The sequence below is a fragment of the Aythya marila genome (assembly GCF_965140915.1).
Source record: "Aythya marila genome assembly, chromosome: 3".
Lineage (NCBI taxonomy): Eukaryota > Metazoa > Chordata > Aves > Anseriformes > Anatidae > Aythya > Aythya marila.
In genome coordinates, this window is record NC_139044.1 from 44949356 (window position 1) to 44963893 (window position 14538).

The 14538-nt window shown below is 40.9% G+C and overlaps 2 protein-coding genes across 23 annotated transcripts in view; both read right to left on the reverse strand.

Moving 5' to 3' along the window:
* Nucleotides 1-3689, reverse strand: part of KIF25 (kinesin family member 25) — a gene marked incomplete at its 5' end in the record, with an annotated part of 42276 nt that extends 38587 nt beyond the window's left edge. Inside the window, 2 exons of the mRNA XM_082756483.1 lie at nt 1623-1688; nt 3615-3689. Of these exons, the coding sequence (XP_082612609.1) occupies nt 1623-1688; nt 3615-3689 (141 nt within the window). The remainder of the gene's footprint in view (nt 1-1622; nt 1689-3614) is intronic.
* A 3936-nt stretch (nt 3690-7625) lies between these two features.
* Nucleotides 7626-14538, reverse strand: part of AFDN (afadin, adherens junction formation factor) — a 129562-nt gene continuing 122649 nt past the window's right edge. For 21 of the 22 annotated variants that reach the window (XM_082758299.1, XM_082758308.1, XM_082758305.1 and 18 more), the window contains 2 exons: nt 10400-10484; nt 7626-9787 (listed from right to left, as the gene is read on the reverse strand). In XM_082758299.1, the coding sequence (XP_082614425.1) occupies nt 9643-9787; nt 10400-10484 (230 nt within the window). In that variant the 3' untranslated portion in view covers nt 7626-9642. Of the gene's footprint in view, nt 9788-10399; nt 10485-14538 lie in introns of those variants that run through there. The other variant, XR_014317318.1, reaches the window with a different exon arrangement.

The following is a 14538-nucleotide window of genomic DNA, read 5'->3' on the forward strand; positions in this document are numbered from 1 at the left end:
GCCAGCTGGCAGGCACGTGGACCTCGTTCACCCGGCAATGGCAACACGTAGCTCCAGCTAGCACACAGCCAGACCTGGCTGAGAGGTACCACCTCCTGCTTCTGGCCCAGCAGAAGGGCCAAACAAAAGCAAGAGACAGAGGTGGCACTGAAGTGGGGAACATACAAAGCTGAGAGAAACAGGACCAACTCAATGGGCTTGGAGGGTAGCTGGGGGTGTGCAGGAAGCAGAGGGAGAGCTGTCCCCTGTAGACACACTGAGCTCTTGAAGGGTTCTCCCAGAAACATAAACTAGATGTGCAAGCTCTGCAAAGGCTGTGACAATAGCCTGTCAAACAGTATAAAATTCTTCAGGGTAACATAGATTAAATGTTTTTCAAAGCTTGATTGCAGGCTAGACAATAAATCTCAGATGATTTTTTTACATGTATGCAAAACCTTTCCCTGTAGTGGCAGTAAGTACTTTGTGCACATTCCCTTGTGTATAATAGGGATTCCAGATAATGCAGTTAAAAATCAATTAACCGTGATGCATGAATCCACGGAAAACAAGGCTTTATTATCTAATACTCAGATAACTATTTATTACATCTGAAGCACCTTCCTGGTTAGAATAATTTCTTGTATCTGTCAGAATAAGAAAAAAGATGAAATAATTAAGATTTTTATTAAATATGATGAAGCTGAAAAAATCAACAGAAACATTTTCTCAGAATAAATTACAGTATTCTTCTGCATACCTAGCAAAACTCATTTCAGATGTACCGTCTGGATTCTAATCAGGCTTTGAAAACTGTTAAACCCACTTTTATCCACAGGTGTTAACAGACCCACAGGGAGGCCAAGTGGCTTTCCTGAGGTCACACAACCATTTAATACTTCAGAGCAGATTAGAAACTCTTGGCCAGCAGTCTCTGTTGCAACTAAATCTCACAGCTGGCTCTAGTCTAGAGGTATAAATAAATATTCAAAGTTCTGTACATCTTTGAAGTCTTACCTTTGAAGACACCAAACATTATCACAGGCTATTGCTTGTTGCAATAATGGTCTAGAAATAAAATTTCCTTCTGAAGAAGGATATAAAAACTGAGAGCATCATTACTGCATCGTGCTCTGTAATTGACTTCTGCAACAACACTGCCTTTTCCAGACAACTCTAGCATTAGTGCTATTAAGACATGCAAAAAGGGCATCTTTGTCTACACACAATGAAATATGGCTCCTGCAGTATACAAACAGTGCTTTTTAAAGCATTATTCAAATTGTATCTACAAAGTATTTCTTCAAAATCTACCTCCGTCTTTTAGGCAAACATTTTCACTGTAAGCAGAAAGCAAAATTCTGTATTTAATTCTTCTAGAGTCTGTCCCTCAGTTCACTTTTGCAGATTTAAAACAATGGCAACTATTTAAACGTGTCCCAGCTTCTAGTTACTTAATCAGTCTGTCGTTATTGCTACCATTCATGATTAAAATAATAAAGAAACACTGAGCCTTAATCTTGTCATAGATTTCCCCCAACAGGAAGATTGCAAAACATGAAAATATGAAGGTTGACTTCAGTGTCTTTTTTCTGTTTCCACAATAATTCTTTCTGGAAATAAATAAATAAATAAATAAATACCTCTGCAAGTTTTAGATGAAGAGCAGCATTTTCAGTTTCCAGGACAACTATTCTTTCTTCTTTGGTCTAAGAAAACAAAAACAAACACAACAACAAACAACACACCCAAACCCACCAAAGGAAAAATAAAATAAATACGAGTCTGATAAAAGTTACCTCGTTACACACTTTTTATTGTTACATACTGTTGTCCCTCAGTCTCCTAAAATTGAAGGAATACCAACCCCAAATCTTCCCAGCAAAACAAGCACATAAAAATGAGGATGAACTCTTAATACTCCTTTATCGTGTATATTTTTGCTCGTTTAGCCTGTTTATGTGAGTACACATATGTAAAAAATTTTAGCTGCTTTTGCTTTACAAATCATCTCCTGACGTCTTCCAGATCTATGATCCTTAGAGAAGTGCTCTTTTATTTATTTATAAATAATCACATAAGTTTCCAATTTCCTAGGCCACGTTGTTAGAGACCTTCAATGGTATAACAGCAAGCCTATTCTGTACTAGTGGCGTCCACAAAAATAGCTGGCACCTGTCCTGCCCAGCAGCAGGGCTGGGCAGGACGGGCACAGCTCTGAGGCCCGATTTCTAGCCCAGCCCCAGGCAGCGCAGTCTGACCCCCACATCGGATGGCCTGGCAAATTCCCACTGAGTCCTGGAATATCCCAAGCTGGAAGGGGCCCACAAGGATCATCAAGTCCAACTCCTGGCTCCACGCAGGACCACCCAAAAACCAAATCACATTTCTGAGAGCACTGTTCAAATGTTTCTTGAACTCCTCCAGGCTTGGTGCCATGACCGCTGCCCTGGGGACCTGTCCCAGTGCCCAACCACCCTCTGGGTGCAGAACCTGTCCCTAACCCCCAGCCTGACCCTCCCCTGTCCCAGCTCCATGCCGTTCCCTTGGGTCCTGTCGCTGTCCCCAGAGAGCAGAGCTCAGCGCCTGCCCCTCCGCTCCCCTCGTGAGGGAGCTGCAGGCCGCCATGAGGCCTCCCCTCAGCCTGCTCTGCTCGGGGCTGAGCAAACCAAGGAGCCTCAGGGGCTCCTCAGGCATCGTCCCCACCAGGCCCTTCACCATCTTTGTAGCCCTTCTTTGGGCACTTCGTAATATGTCCTCTTTATAGTTTGCTGCCCAAAACTGCACACTGTGCCTGAGGTGAGGCCGCACCAGTGCAGAGCAGCACAGGACAATCCCTTCCCTCAACTGGCATAGCAATGCCGTGCCTGATGCACCCCAGGGTACAGCTGGCCATTTTGGCTGCCAGGGCCCACCATGGCTTTATGTTCAACTTGCTGCTGACCAGAGCCACCAGCTCCCTTCCTGCGGGGCTGCTCTCCAGCCTCTCATCCCCCCAGCGAGTACAGACACCCAGAGCTGCCCCATCTCAGGTGCAAAATCACGCTCATGCATAAGCTTCACAGAAGCAGTGCTGAGCCAGACCTCTAACGTTTTATGGTTTCCTGCAAGGCTTGGGAGAGCCAACAGCTCCTCCCAGTTCAGTGCCATCCGCACACTTACTCTGTACACCTTCAAGCCCTACGTTTATGAAAGCCTTGAAGACAACTGGCCGCAGAGCAGAGCCCAGCAGAACCCCACCAGTGGCTGCCCACCAGCCTGATACAACCCCATCTACTACAACCCAACTGTAGCCTGACCCTGTTGTTCACCCATTGAGTTATGTTTTTGTCTAGCTGTGTACCAGGCATTCTACCCAACGGAACACTGTATGAAACAGTAACAAAAGCTTTGCTGAAATGCTAACAGACTGCGAATTTCAACCCTTAGAAACATATTTTTAACAGAGAGTGGCAGAAATAGGAGCAGTGGGCTCGCTGCGGGAGCCAGAGCCATCAGGTCAACCCGAGCCACACCGGTCCCGCCCACCCCACCAGAAGCCCCGCCCACTATACCCGAAGCCCCGCCCACTACAGCAGAGGTCCCGCCTACCCGATCGAAGCCCCGCCCACCGCTCCCGAGGCCCCGCCCCTCACCCGCAGGCCGCGCTGCAGCTGCCGGACGCGCTGTGCCCACACGGGCCCCGGGCCGCTCCCGCCGCGCGGCCGCATCGCGCTCCCGCCACTGCCCCGCGCCGGGCTGCGCCTCGCTCCTCCCCCCGACCCCCGGGGATTTAAAGCGGCCAATGAGAAAGGCGGCCGGGGCGTCCGCGGCGCTGCCATGGCGACAAGCACCGCCCCCCTCCGGCGGCGGGCGCCGCGATTGGCCGAGCGGGAACTGTAGACCCGGGGCTACGGGCAACTTGAGTGACAGCAGGAACCACCAATCGCGGCAGGCGGGGGCGGCTGAGGAGGCTGCCTGGGTCAGCTCCCCCCTGCGGGCGTGTTGCAGCGGTTGTGTGGTGTTTTAATTTTTATTTTGTTTGAAAAACCCAAACCAGCATCATAATCACTAAGGAATCCCCTTCTCATGGTGCCCATCTCTCATTGTACCCATCTCGCATAGTGCCCACCCCAACAGCCCTCCTCTCCCCCCTATTGCAGCTTTCTCCCCTACTCCAAGCCAGTTTAAAAAGAGAAAGTTCCAAATTTGGGCGATATCAAGGACCTGAGATGATGAGTCAGACAGGATTTTATTAACATCAAGTCTTAGGGGAGATATGTTAATAGCTGAGGGGTGTAACTCCATTCCGGGTGGTAGATGCCGCAGCAGTCACGTCACGTCACAATAACGTTGTTTTCCAGTATACCTCAGCTTCACCACAAGAGGATCATCCCTGAAGCTTAATGCTTTTCTCCCCTAATCTGTGTTTTTTTTTTTTGACCACTATAAGTAAGATTAGAAACGTAGTTCCTATAGGCCATAAAGAAAGAACATTCATTATCACTGGCTTTGAACTACTGGCCCTAAACCAGGCACGCATATACTGCTCTTCAGTCATTCCTTTGTGCAGACGTGAATGTTGGATAGTACTCAAAGCTCAGTCCCATCTGTATCAAAAACCCCACACTGTGATCTGTGACTCACCCTCGCGGCAGCAGTTCTCTTTGGGGATGTTCCTTCTATGTCCAAAGCCCAGGATAAGCTGCTTGACAGGGCACAGAACAGACTGTCAGGGAGATCTGGGCAAGAAACAAACAAAAATCCATCTTCTGGAAACACTGCAAGGCAGTACGCCAGCATGCTTTTCTACACCGATCCTTTGGTCTTTGACAGGTCTCATTTTTTCCCCAAACTTCTACCAATTGGATTCTGTCCTCTCCCTGCAAAAGAAGAATGAATCCTACCTTATTAGAGATGCTTCTGGGGCCAGAAATTTCATGGCATTGAGTGAATCAACTGCACATTTTACTCTGTTAATTTTAACATCAGTGAAACACTACAGTGGATTATAAAAGCTACTAAATTAGCGTTGTGTTGAATACTGCTGATGCATTTCACATTAACCCTAGTGGAAACAAAACCCTTATGAGATCCCAGCTTCAGCGTTCTGAATTGTCCATTATGCCATTCCCAAAGCAGCAACTACAAACAAAATAGGTAGAAAAACACCCAGAAAAATACTGAGATAAGTTTGCTTTTGTGCCAAATACAGAGAGATTTTCAACTGCCTAAATGACAGCACATGCCCCACGTTCAGCACAGCCTATCCTTCAAAGCTTCCAGAGACACCATCCACTTCATTTCTCAACCCAATTTGATTGAAATGCCTCTTATTGTTCTAGACAGACATACTTGCAGCCAAGGGGTGAAGAGAGCTGGCACTCATCACCTGAACAGGTTCTCCCTAAGTGTTGATAGTACTACTAGCATTTAAATGATCCCAATGCTCACAAACCTGTTGGTTGGTTCGATCTTCTGTAAAAGAGCACACAGTTTGTCATCATTCCCCCCTTTCCCCCCACCCCAAGCTGAAGAGCAAGTGAGCTGCACTTAAATGTTTTATTACAGTTTGTATCATTCCCCCCTCCTTTGCTCTTCCATATGAAGTCCTGCTATCTTGCATTGTAGGAGATAATTACAAGCAATGTGCAGCTTACAGCGCCCATGAGAACTGTACAGAGGGAGGAGGGAGGGAGGAGTAAGCATCAAGATGTTTGACCTGATGAGGGGAAAAGCTACTGAGATTTTCTGGCCGAAGAAGAGATTGTTGCTAGACAATTATCTCAATTTGCTCCAAAAGAAAAAGCTCTAGTAGTAAAAACTATGTCTACTTTTAATCTGGTCATAAGAATGTACCTTTAGAGAATTTCATGTTCTTCACACATTAACATATTTACTCAAAATGCAATAGTGAAATTAACCCATCTGTGCATGCAATATTCAGTGAAGCAGTAAATACTTCATTCCTTAAGCAAGATGTCTACTTCAGTAGCTGTAGGGCAGTCCTCAACATCTGTTACTAAGAATAAACTGTTTTTCTCCAAGCAGGTGGATTTTTTCTCCAAGCAGGTGCATTGCATGTTAGTCTCCTTAAGCAGTTTATCTGACACTACAGCCAGGAAAGAAGTCAGACTGCTTAATCTGCCTGGCTTTGCCTTCTCCACCACGTAGTCCCTAAGCAACTGTTTGAGAAAGTACTATCATTTGACAAAACACGAGGAAGAACCGAGTGTTTTCCTGGCTTGTTAGCAAAGTCATGTGAGTTACTGTATGAATTTTAAGACTATTCTTAGTGAAGCTTATTGTTATCACATTTTTTATTGTAGTTTCTCATAACCTAATTAACTAATTGAATTGGGATGTAAAGGAGAAAAGTCTTATTTGCTTATTCTACTGCTTGTGTACTCCTTGCTCAATCTACAAACAGCAATCTGTATAATCAAGAAAATAGCTTATTTCAGTAAATAGGATACATCTTACGTACTTTATCAACTTCTTAATTCCTCTCCTTTTTCCTCAAATAGCAGCATGACTACAGTACAAGCAGCACATAAAAGCATTTGAAACGCAATGTACATGTATGTGAACGAGAGGCGCAGAAGGGAGAATACAACAGATTTAAGATCTTTAAGTCTTTATTGGGAGCTGCAGACTTGGCTGCGTATGTGTCATTTACACATAGTGTGATAAGTGATAGGGGTAATACCAAGAACTATGCTACTGAGGATGATTCTCCATATCCCTAAGGCAAAGTAGGTGCTGCACTGTTTAACAGCATAGTAGTGCTCACTTTGCAAATCTGACCTCAACTGTGGAAGGCTCAAAACTTCCAACACTGAGTTTTCCCACTGAAAATGTGCTAGCACTGTTGCATACCATACTCTTACCACTCCCCCCATTTACTGTTTGTTTGCATGACACACAATTGGCAATGACTACAGTCTCATATTATAAACAAACAAACCTTTTTGCTTTGCTTTCTTTGCCACATCCCAAATAGCGCTTTTGGGTTTCTGTCATTCCTATAGATTGTTCCCTGCCTTTATATGCATTCATACTAAAACCCCACAATGTCCTCATTAGCAATTTTGAAAATTCCAGAGAGCAGACACCACAACTCAAAGGATGAAGGTACTCACCAGGAAAGAGGTGTGCATGGCTCTTGATCCTGGCCACAGCGGCCATTCAGCTACAGCAGCAAGAATCTACAGGATTCACTGGGGCCTTTTCCTGCTGTCCTCATTCCCCAAGCAGAATTTAAACTTGTCTCCCATCAGGAAGCAAGCCATTTAATATTATCAATCCAACAACAGGAGTACCACCATTCTGAAGTCCTGCAATTCAACGCTCATGCAAAACCACACAGCAAATTTGAGTCCACTCCTCTAGACGTCAGCATCAGACAAAACTAAGTATTTTTTTCAAAGACTTTGACACAAAGTTATCCCGTATTCTAAATAAAGAGATCAAAGTTCACCATAATCCAGACTGCATAATTGATCATACCGATACTTACTATTTCATAAATTGCTGGATAAGCTGGAAAAAATCACTTCTTCAGGTGATCGAGCATTGAGCATTAAACACTAAAAAGCCACTTTGGTTTATGATAATACAGCTGTGTATGTAGAGTCAAATAATGAACAATACAAAAAACATTTAATGCAAAGTTAAATACAATACAAACTTTATTAAAAATAGGTTGCAAGTGAAATACAGTAGAAATGGGAAACTACAGCAGTTTTGATGTTTTTCATAATAATGCACAGACAAATATGAAAAGCACTTTTACACATATTCACACTTGACCCGAATGCCCAATAGCGGCCAAATCCACTCAACTGAAGGTTATAGAATTTATTTATTTTTTATTATTTTGCTAAGCCTTTTTCAGATTCTAGCAGCAACAGTAATCCAGCCACAGCATAAGTGTTTGTTTTTTTTCCTAAAGAAAAATTCGTCACTGTAAGGCTGCTAGTGTTCTCAAGATAAATTGGGAGAGGCTTGCTTTTCCTGATTAACAGACATAGCAAGCATGCAGATCCTTCATTAACACTTTGAACCAGTTTAATCTTCTACTTCATATTTAACAGGTGAAACGGTAAAAGCACACTTTCAAATAAGAAACCTGAAATACGTAAAAAATATTTACACTCCAATTTTCATTAACTTGCATTTATTTATCATACAACTCTTATTAAAAGTGATTTCTTTCCTAAGGCAGTGAAAGTCTACCCCTTTGTATTTGGAAGTGTGCACAATTCCCTAAATATATATTTATAAGAGAACAATATGATACAGGAAAAAAAATCATCTAAAGCCAGTAAAGGGCTTTGTCAAATAGAAAATTTGTTTGGAATCACAATATATATTGTCTTAACATCACACAATGAGAAAAACTCTGATGAGGTCCTTATTCCCAACATCATCAGCCACATACGCATAGCTGAAGACACCATGGGAGGAAAAAGATTAACAATTTAAAATTAAATAAGGCTATTACAGTGTGAAAAAATAGCTTGAACTGCCAAAAATATTTTCAGTACAACAGTAACAGGATGTTAGTAAAGCCAGCTAGACTAAAGAAGAGCATACTAGCACTGCTTCTTCAGCATGAGTAGAGATGGTTTGCTGCCAGCAGAGTACTAACACTCCTGCTCCCAGCCAGCAGCATCGTATATTCAATGCTTCACACAACAGTTTTTTAATATGCCAGTTCACTTCTCCATAGGAAAAAAAAAATATTGCTGAACTGCTAATAGCAGACTGATCAACACCATTCCACTTCTAGTTGTCTAATAACTTCTAGTCTACCTTTCTCAGAAAACATACTTATCTGTTCTGCTAACCTTGGAACTGGAATTCCTTGTTCTTAACATGTTACTAACATTTTGGTCCTAGGGTCACTAGTGTAGCCTACTATCTATTGCTTATGTATTTTTTAATGAAAAAATACCCCAGGTTTTTCTCCTCTTCACATTTTCGAACATTTGAAGCACATGTAATGGGGATGCATCAACATAGACTTTTCCGTAACTACACAAATTCCTACACAACCAGTTTAGACCCAACAAAGATGTAAGAGTAAAAATGTTTGATTCCAAGGCTTTACCTACAGAATGTGTGTTATTCCAGTACTAAATAACATTAAGACCTGTGTTGATACGCTGATCATTGTATGAACACCATACAGTATGTCAAACTTGCATATAAAGTCTTAAGGTGGCCCGGATATTGTTGCCTTAACTAACAACCTAAAATACTAATTTCTAGTGCACAGTTTAGTTTAGGCAGTTCAAGCTATTCTCACTCTCTCTGCTCAGCAGCTAAAACAAAAAAAGTGTGTCTGTAAAACACCAGGAAACAGAACTTATCTTTGACAAGTGCTACTTGGTCTGGTGCACAAGAACTTAACCCCCCAAAACAGAAAAGAAAAAAAGTTACCTTCACGTGATTCATATCTTTAAAATTTTACAGTGCTTTCATTGTATAAACCACAAGCTCCTGGCAAAGTAATCAGTTTTCTTGCTATTGCAACATCTCTAAATTAACAGTCTTAGATATAGAGGAATCAAAGTCACTCCTTTCAGAAAATATTCATTTTCTGTTCATTAGTAGTGCCCCTCATCTCAATCCCTCAATTCAGAGATCTTCAGTTACATCTGATAAGGTGCTTTCATCTTATTTTGTGTTCAACTCATTTTCCAGTTCCATTAGTTTCCTAGAAGCTTTTACTTTATTGGATACATCTTGACCCTGTGAAAAAAGTCGCTGGCGTTCCCTGAACGTCAAGTTTTCTGGTGCTCCAGGTAAATCTGTATCTTGACTAGAAAGGGGAAAAAAATCTGTTATAATTCTCATTTACAATATCTTAAAATATAATAATTCTTAGTGACACGTATTAACTGGTAATTTTTTGGATTACAGCATAAGAGGCGTAGTTTAGCATGCTGCAAGTTTTTGTTACCAATGCATAACCTTTAATTTTGACATTGTGCTGTCATTTAGACAAATTAGCAGAAGCAGCTCATGGCCATTTCTGGCATGTAAACAGGAATGATATTACTTTTTTTTTTTTTTTTTTGATTTCCAAAGTGAAGCACAGGTGCCACAAAGGCTCTTGTCTATATTAGCATGGCATTGCTGTTATGGCTAAACTAGCAAGCCTTCCTACAGCAGCATGTGCCTAGGAAAAAGCATTGGAACATAAAGTTCTTATGGATGTTTACTTTGTTGTAACACTGAAATCTGGTCTTGTAAAGTAGTACTTTAGATCATCTAAAAACTCACGCAGACCTTACTTGCATTTCATTATAACCCAAGACAGCTGCAGAACTCTTCAACAGCCCCCAGAGAAATGACAACAACAGAAAGTACTGCAGAAGTTAGCCACGTCACGGGAATAAAAGTTAACACTTAACAGACTCCTGCATATCACCTTTTAGATCTTTTGTCTCTTGGATCCCGATATACTTCATGGGCCCCAACAGTTGCTCCTGTAGATCCAGTGTATGAATTTATTCCTTGTGAAAAAGGAAGTTGAAGGACAGCAGTTACAACATAGAAGTTCTACACTGTATTTCTTCAAAAAGGTGCAGTGCTTCTTTTAAGAAATAATCTCAATTTGGACTCAGAAATTAAATTTACAGGGTCATCTGACTTGTAGAATGTTTTAAAAACAATACTACTGAATTCCATCACCCCCTCAAAGCAGCTGTAACTTTTTATTCCTGATTTTATTTAAGTCAGAACACATTTTGTCTAGATTATCCAGCACATACCTAATCATGGTCTTTATCCTATTATGGTTTACAGCAAAACAGACATTAAAAGTTCAAAGAGACTGATGGAAAGAGCAACACACTTCACTGTCCTGTAACAAGCTCTACAGGATGTAAGTTAGCTGCAGCTGCTCTTTTTAAGAAGCTAAAAGTGAGCCATGATTAGTATATAGCACCTTTACAATTCAGCAATCAGAACTTTCAACTAAAGACTTAGTCTGATTGCATTAGCTGTATCACTCAGAAGATGCTCCCCCCTCTTTTTTTTTTTTTTTTTTTTTTTAAATTTCAAGTAAATATCTTTCAGCACTGCACCTTTAGTTTAAGTTGATATTAACTAACACACAGGTATTGCACATTACATTAATTCTTTTCAAAGGCCACAAGACAGAACCTTTTATTTCCAATCAAAACATTTACTAATTTAATCTGCATTCAAGACCCTATTCTCAATGGCTGTCAGGAAAAGAGTGAAAATTAAGTGCCAGATTTGTCTTCAGACAGTTCTGGTCTCAAATATTGTACATGTTATGTCTTGTGAACCTTCTTTCATACAGAAAGAAATGTTTGCTTCTTCCACTGGTGTACGCAACTTCTTACAAAGAAGTAATAAAAGAAAAGAAATGGTTTGAAGCTGGAAGACAGGTAAATTTAGCTAGCATTTTATTGGCTAAACATTATTCACTACAAATTTGTAGCAGATCAAGTCAAAATAGGTATGCCAGGTGTATGAAGGTGTTTTTTTCTCCTTTCAGACATGGGTCTTATATGCATTCATTGAATACCACCCTTCCATACTTGGAAAAGCGGATCCACAGGTTGTGGTTCACACATCCACCTACTTTCTGACAGCAGTTTTGATTTTGGTGTTGGCTTTTTTTTTTTTTTTGGTTAGTTGACAGAGCCAATGGTTTTAAGCAACCCAGTGGAAGAAGGTTACGAGAGCAAAATTTGCAGAAGCGTGATTTACTAGAGTTAGCATTCAGAACAGAGAAAAGCCGTAAAGGACAGGAATGCAACGAGAGTCAGTGAGATGGGAGATGGTAAACTGCACAGTGAATTCTGCATTTTGTGCAAACGGCTTTGTACGTTACGCAGGCAGTCTTCAGAGAAGCTTGAGCAATCAGGTGAAGTTAACCTGTTCTCATGGCTATTTTAAAAATTATGAAATAAGAGTATTCAGAATTAGTTGTATGGTTTATGAATTAGGTTATTAAAGGTGAAGCATCATACTGCAATTCTCCTTAATTGTTACCAAAAACCTAACCAAGTCTTTGCACATTGTCCTTCTGATTGTTTTCCAGGAAAAAACGAACACACAAAAACATCACCGAACATTTCACTTTCCTGAGATTCATTTTTCCATAAAACTTCACGGAAAGTAGGATTGGGGAATGCAATAAAATATGAAATGGCATTCTGTGTTGTGGATGATGGAAGGCAGCAAGAGTGGTGGTGACAGCTAGTGATGGATGGCTCTATAGTTACTTAATTTATGACATGTACAGCCTTCGAAGTGCCAAACTAGGAAGGGAAGAAAGGGCCTTTGGAAGCCTGTGTTGTGACAGAAGGCACATTTTACACTCAAGTCTGTTTCAAGTAAGAATTTCTAGAAAAAGAAAGTAATTTGAAAGAAGAAAAATTCAGTATAGACATCCAGTACAGAAGTTCCTCTTCAGAAGCCTGTTTCAGCATATTCCCAAAGGCAAGCTGGCAACGTAGATGGCCATAGCTTTTTAAAGAGAACCTTCTCTGTATATTTCTTGTTGTTCTTTAATTATAACTCAATAATTCTGTGCCATGTAAGGAGTTTAAAAGCTGAACTACTTCTAATATAAAATGAAGATAAGAGAGCACTGGCTGTGGGTTTATCAATAGGCATGCATGCATTATAGGCATGTGGAACTGAATTATCTGCATTTGTAATGTACACACAGCAGATACCACACAGTGTGTCTACTTATGGTCCTGTCTAATGACAGCACACTGAAAAGCAAAAACTTTTCCTCACCTTCTTTTAAGGCTTGGAACTCTTGATAGATCAAGAGAGGGGAGACTGATGGGCTTGTGGAATCCATAGGGACTACTACATCAAGAGGTCTCACATGCAATACCAGGGTACTTTTTGTTTTACTCCCCTCTTTAAATGAGTAACAGCATGGATGTTTTTTATGCAACTTCGGTGCTGTACTGACCCCAGACAGTGAAACTGGTAAGCATCAACTGTATCAGTTGGGCAATAAGTAGAGCTGAGCTAAACTACAGATGTTTCATGAATATTAAAGCTACAAATTGCTGTGCAGAGCCTTTTTTTTGATACTGGAAGCAGTCTGCATCAGAAGCTAATTTGTCTTGTGAAGGACAGGATACCTTGCTGGAAAATAACTTCAGCCTCAGTTGAAAAGGATGTAAGCAGGAAGCTGAGAGCACTGTATACCTGTATAGTCTCATACATATCCTAAATCATATTCATACCCTGCTGTAGCTGGATTAGAATTGCTTCTGATAAATGGAACCTGTTTTGTGGCTAGCATGCTCCCTATGACCAGAGAATACCATCTCTCTGATCAAAGAAATTAAGTACTTTTCATAATGCATTTGGTGGCCATAAAGATAAACAGGGATGTGCCATACATAGGCTTCCACATTTGTCATTGAGACTTCAATCTAGTCAGCATGACAGTCATTGAGCTAGAAGCCAGCATAAGCACCTCCCTTTGCTTTCTCAGGTGACTTACTACCCTTTCTACCCTTTTTTTAGAAGCATGATTTGACATGCAGGAACTGGTTGTGAAGACAGCTATTGAAGTCTCACACAAGTAAGAAGATCAAACAAGGAGAACGTCAGGGGTATCGTTCCCTTCAGAAGAACACAGAAGAAAAACATAGGGAAAATGCTAGCAGATGACAGTAAAGACAAAATCTTATATTCATAACCTGCAGATAGCGTGGGATCCATCCATACACATATTCAAAGAGTAGAGTATGTAAGATTTCTCCTACAACAGCAGGTTCAACAAAAATTAACATGGAACTTTATACTGGATAAGTGTTGAAATAATGAGTGTTGCTAAACTGATAATCTACAGATAAAATGTGGTGCTGAAGTTACTGGCAACTAGAACTCCACTCGAAATTTAACTCCGTTATGGTTACCCACTTGGAGTTGTAAGAGAAACAAGATGAGGAGGCAAAGAAATATAAGGGTGTGGAACGGAAGGGAAGGAGTGAGGCAAAAGGCACTAAGCTTAAATTTATTTTTGTCCCTCTCTGCAAGAAAATTGCACTGTACAAAACTGAAGTACAGAAATAGTGCTGAATGAATTAAACTTGCTGCATGGTCTGTATGTCTCTTTGTGCTTGTACATTTAAGAACCTTATCTACAAAGGTCATTTTAAAGCCATTTGCACACGCAAATAAGAGATAGAAACCTGGTACCACAACCAAAAGCAGAGGATAGCTCTGTTCACGAACCCATTAGAAAAAAAGATTCCTGTGTTCAAGAAAGACATACTTCCAAGATGCCCTGAGTAACCAATGGTCAGTCATACAAAACAAATCACTGAAAGATACAGAGTGAAAGCCAAAACCAACAGTACTTTGGATTGGTTGAGTAACAGTTAAAACAATTTTTAATTCATTGTGTGCGAAAGATGAATTTTTACTTTTGAAGAGTTGCGGTAAGGAACAAGGAAATTTGAGAGATCAACACAATTAAAAATTGGAAGATTGGCATTAACAACTGGATTTAAGTTAGATCACCATAGTGAAAATAGTGATTATGAAAATAGTGAT